General features: G+C 53.8%; 1 protein-coding gene across 1 annotated transcript in view; it reads right to left on the reverse strand.

Moving 5' to 3' along the window:
* P4HB (prolyl 4-hydroxylase, beta polypeptide) overlaps positions 1-4755 on the reverse strand; it is a 9469-nt gene that overhangs the window by 2076 nt on the left and 2638 nt on the right. Inside the window, exons 2-7 of the mRNA XM_010008689.1 lie at positions 4681-4752; positions 4025-4158; positions 3676-3813; positions 1113-1217; positions 741-866; positions 433-633 (exon numbers count right to left, since the gene is read on the reverse strand). Of these exons, the coding sequence (XP_010006991.1) occupies positions 433-633; positions 741-866; positions 1113-1217; positions 3676-3813; positions 4025-4158; positions 4681-4752 (776 nt within the window). The remainder of the gene's footprint in view (positions 1-432; positions 634-740; positions 867-1112; positions 1218-3675; positions 3814-4024; positions 4159-4680; positions 4753-4755) is intronic.

Here is a 4755-nt window from a genome sequence, read left to right on the forward strand (position 1 = left end):
AGCAGGAATAGCAGGTGCTCAAGTGCAGAGAGAACTGCAATCGAGCCCTGTGGGAAGGAAGCAGTTTTGCTGACAGCACCATTCCCAGGGGACTGAGCTTGGCTGAACAGTCCCCACAGGGTGAGCTGCTCACAGCCACCTCCAGCACTCCAAGTGTCTCACCCAAGTTCACACCTCCCGGCTGCTGGCAAGGATTGCAGCTGGATCAACACCCAGGGAGCAGGAGGGGCAGCTCACAGGCTGCCTGTGCTCAGGTGCCAGCACAGCTCACCCCCAGCCTCTGTGCCCCAGCAGCTCTGCCGCCCTTCCCAGAACAAGGCCTGCTCCAGACCTTAATTGAGGGGGTTTTCTCCAGGTGACTCGCACAGCTCCTCACAGGGAGCCTTTTGTTATCCCAGCAGGTTTGCCACCAGCAGCATTTATCTTCATTACCTTGATCTTGCCCTCCAGGAACTTGTTGCAGAACTCTTTGATCTTGTCTGCTGAGAGGTCATCTGATTCAGGTTTGTATTTGGTCATCTCCTCCTCCAGCGTGATCAGACGCACAGCTGGACACTCCTCTTTCTTGAGGCCAAAAAACTCCAAAATCCTCTGGTTGTCACTGTGGTCGCTGTCGATGAAGATGAACAGAATCTTTGGGGGAAAAAAGTCAAAGGCATGTGGTGAGGACAAGCACCTCTTGCTTACCAACACTTCACACCCAGGCATGCATGAGACAGAGCTGAACTGGCCCATCTCACCTTCCCTTTGAAGTTTCCAGCTGCACTCTTGAAGTTGTCCAGCTTCCCTTGGTAGTCAGACACACTTTTTGGTAGGAACAGCAGAATATGAGTCTTGATTTCTCCTCCAAAGATTTTAGGAGCAGTCTGAGAAGCAGAAAACACTGTTTTTAGAGGGGAGGTAAATCAGTTTGTCTCTGCTACTCTGACCGACCACAGGAGCCTCTGGTACTAAAGGACTGACCTGAATAGCAAGCCTCTGCCTCCCTCCCCATGGGTTCTGCACTAGCCTCCAGAAGCCCAAGCTAGTGTCAGCTCTAAGATAAAACAGGACCACAGAGCTGCTTGCTCCTACAGGAGCTGTGGTGTAACAGTGGACACCCAAAGACCTACCTGCTCCGTGAACTCTATGACCAGGGGCAATGCATTGGACTTGATGAAATTCAGTACATTCTCTTTTTTGAGATCCCCTTCAAAGTTGTTACGGCCTTCATCAAACTGCAAAACACAGACATCCTGTGATGAGAACACTTCCACAGCCCATGGGAACCGAGCGGCAAGAGGGGAGCAGGAGCCAGCTGGCCAGCCTGGATCCTGGCTTCATTCTGCAGTCACAGAACAGTTTGTGAAACTGGTGACCAAGGACCTCGAGAGGCTCCTTGCAGGGGGCAACAGAGCAGTGAGAAGGGGTGGGAGCAGGGGCAGGTCCTGCCCTGGGATCAGTGGTGCTAACACAGACACACCCTGACCCCACAGCACTGGGGCCGCCGGCAGCGCAGCCAGCTGGGAAGGGGCCTGGGTCAGCTCAGTCCCTGCTTCTGGAGCTGACAGCACGTGTTTGACACACACACACCACCAGAGGTGCCAGATCCTTGTTCCAATCAGGACATCACCTGTATTCCTGCCCAGGATTCTCAGAAGCCTCCCTGGCAGCCTGGAAAGGGAACAGCTGCTGAGGGCCATCAGGGCTAGAGAGAGGATGTGGCAGATAATGCAGCAATTCCAGGGCAGGGCAAGGCTCCAGGTACTGGCAGAAGGGAGAGTGTGGACTCAGATAACCTCCTGCCAGGGGAAGCACACCAGCCCCAGCTAAGAGCTGAGCAGAACACTTTACACTGGCACTGACTCTGTAGATACCTCAAAGAGCATCCAACGTGGCCCCAGCGCAGCTGCTGGAGGGCTCTGCAGTCTGGACAATTGTCACAGGGAATGAGATGAGAAGATCTCACCAACAAACCCTCACAGTTTAGACCCAACTAGCCACAGGATGCTGAGTCAAAGTCCAAAGACTTAATAACTGGTAACATAAACCATCTGGTTCTTGTGCCCTGATGTCTGGTTACTGCTGGTGCTCATTTTCACCTTGGTGTGTGTGGACACATCCAAGAGCTCCCACAGCACCACCATGGCATCACACCGAGACATGAACAAGGAGCAGCACCCAAAGGCTACAGGCATCTCAGCTCCTCTCTTCAGAGCCCCCCTGCAGTGCCCTGGCCCTCAGGGCCTCTCAGGCCAAGGACCCTCCTGCTCCTGACACAAGCTGCTAAGTGCAGAGCCACCTTTCACTCCAGATGTGTCCAAGCTGACAGCACGTACAGAAAACAGCTTGAAAATCCCTCCACTGTCAGCTCCTACTCCAGCTCTCCTGAAGCAGAGGAAGCAGTAACAGAGCTGGCAGGACATGAGGCTCAGAGGGTCATATATAGGATCAAGTTAACACCAGTCAGCCCATCCCATGGAGAGCTGACCCAAGCCAACACCAGCCCATCCCATGGAGAGGTGACCATGAACACTCAGGTAACTGAACCAACCCAAAGCAATAATCTGTCATAGCCAAAGGCCCAGTGCAACCACCACCTCAAAGCCACCTCACTCACCACCCTGCTGGGAGCCCAATGCTGGGTGTCCCCACAACCCAAGGACTGGTCAGCTCTAGAGGAGTGTTTTCATTTGGAGTCCAGCCTTTGCTAAAGGACACAAACATGAGTAGAGAAATTCCCTGGAAATGGCAGCTCCAGCCCAGCTGTGACCATGGATAGAGCACTGGGATCACACAAAGACACGGGTGGAAAAAAGCAGTTACCCAGCCAAGAACATGACACTGCTCCCTTCACCCACCCCAGCCTTTCCAGCTGCAAAACCCAAGCACAGTGAACTCATTAGCCAGGGAATTTCCTGCATCCCAACCTGATCTGAGACCCCTGAGAATTTAGGTCTATCAACTTCAGGCACCATAAAAATAACTTCAGAGATGCAGTGGAATAAAATATGCCAGTTTAGCTGAACAAAGAAACAAATAAATTCACTCAACTCTTTAGCCTCTCTCACCTCTAACTGGTCAGACCCATGAGTGACCAGATTACAGGTCCAGCAAGTCTGAGCCCAAAGCAGCTCTGTCCTGCCTCATTTCACCCACACATGTGGCACCACCAAGTCCGAGGAACATCTACATGTCTTCTTAAACCTGGGACTTCATCTTGGTCACTCGAGATTTGGCAGTAAAATGCACCAGTTAAGTTTACCCCTGGTTCTGCAGGTGACCAGCACCCCTCTGCACACAACCCAGCCTGATCAGCTGGGGCTGCAAAGCCTCTTAGGAACTCTGGAATCATGACACCCCAGGAGCCTCAGCAGCATGAGGGACAGAAGAGCTCTAGGCCACAGCCCCCACTGAGCTGCAGGGTCAGTTCTGTGTGTGTCTGAAGGCACAAGGGCACGGTGGCTGCCATGGAGAGCTCAGCTCCAGCTCAGGGGGGACAATGTGTGTGTCCCTGCAGCCAGGAGGGTCTGACTCATGGTGTGACCAGGGCTGTGCTGTCCCCAGACCCAGGCAGCAAGCAGAGGCTCTGCTTGGACCCAGACCCAGCAGCTCCAGGGCTGAGCTGCCCTCATTCCAGTGGGGCTCATTAAAGAGGCAGAAGACTCCAACACAGTGCTTTGCACAAGCCAGTACCTTCTTGAAGAGGACCACCCCATCCTTGCTGAGCTGGTACTTGGTAAAGACCTCGGCACTGGAGGAAATTCCAAAAGGAATGTCGTCCACAGCCTCCGCTGCTGACAGGAACTCCTTTGCAGCCTCTGATGTCAAATCCTGGGAACACAGAGAGGTGTCTCACATGGACACATCCAACCAAGCACAAACATCCCAGGGCTCACCAGCGAGGAACCAGAAGATCAAGTAAGGCAGGGCAGCCAGTGTTTCACAACATGGAGCCATCCCCAGCTGGCAAGTCCCACAGGACACAGAGCAGGGAAAGCCCCAAACACACACAAGAGCTTCTAAACAAAAACACAGACTTTACCTTGAAGAACCCGATCACCACCACTTCGCTGGAGTCCACCAGGGCCTGAGCTGCAGCAGGGTCAGCCAGGGTGGCAGCCGCGGGGCCCGTGCGCTTCTTCAGCCAGTTGACGATGTCGTCAGCCTCCCTGCCCGCTGCGAGATAAGCACCAGATAGCACTTGTGCAACTTCTGCTTTCACTCTGCTGCAATTAAGCTAATCCCTAATTGTTAAGGCAGGGTACAAGGGGCTTCCAGGAATCTACTCTGCTCTTGCTCCTGCCCAAGGACTTCCTTAAACTTTGACCAGCACCACAGCCCTTCTCCAAGACACCAATGTTTTCCATGCAAAGAAATCACCTTTTCCTCCCAAAATCAGTGTTCTACGCATCATCCTCAGTGTCTGGCACAGCAACACTTGGCTTAGCTGAATGCTGCTTGATGTGTTCTCCCCACACCCACCTTACATCTTGCCTTTATCCCTTTACCCAACTGCACAAGCCGCCTTCAGTTCTGGGCACCATGTTGCTTGAGTCAAGTTGAGCTGAACAAGCCAAGCTCGTGTTACTTTGTTTTCCTACACAAAACCACTTTCCTGGTTTTATCTCGTGCTGGGATTGCCCAGCCCCAGGTGAGGAGCCCCATCCCAGCCAGGCGTGCTCCCCAGCAGTGCCGCACCCCGGCCGCTGCCCCCGTGGACCTTGTCCGGCCGCCCCAGCAGCCCGGGGCCCAGCGCCACGTCGCTGCCCTCTG

The sequence above is a fragment of the Chaetura pelagica genome, unplaced genomic scaffold, assembly GCF_000747805.2.
Source record: "Chaetura pelagica isolate M959 unplaced genomic scaffold, ChaPel_1.0 scaffold962, whole genome shotgun sequence".
NCBI classification, from domain to species: domain Eukaryota; kingdom Metazoa; phylum Chordata; class Aves; order Apodiformes; family Apodidae; genus Chaetura; species Chaetura pelagica.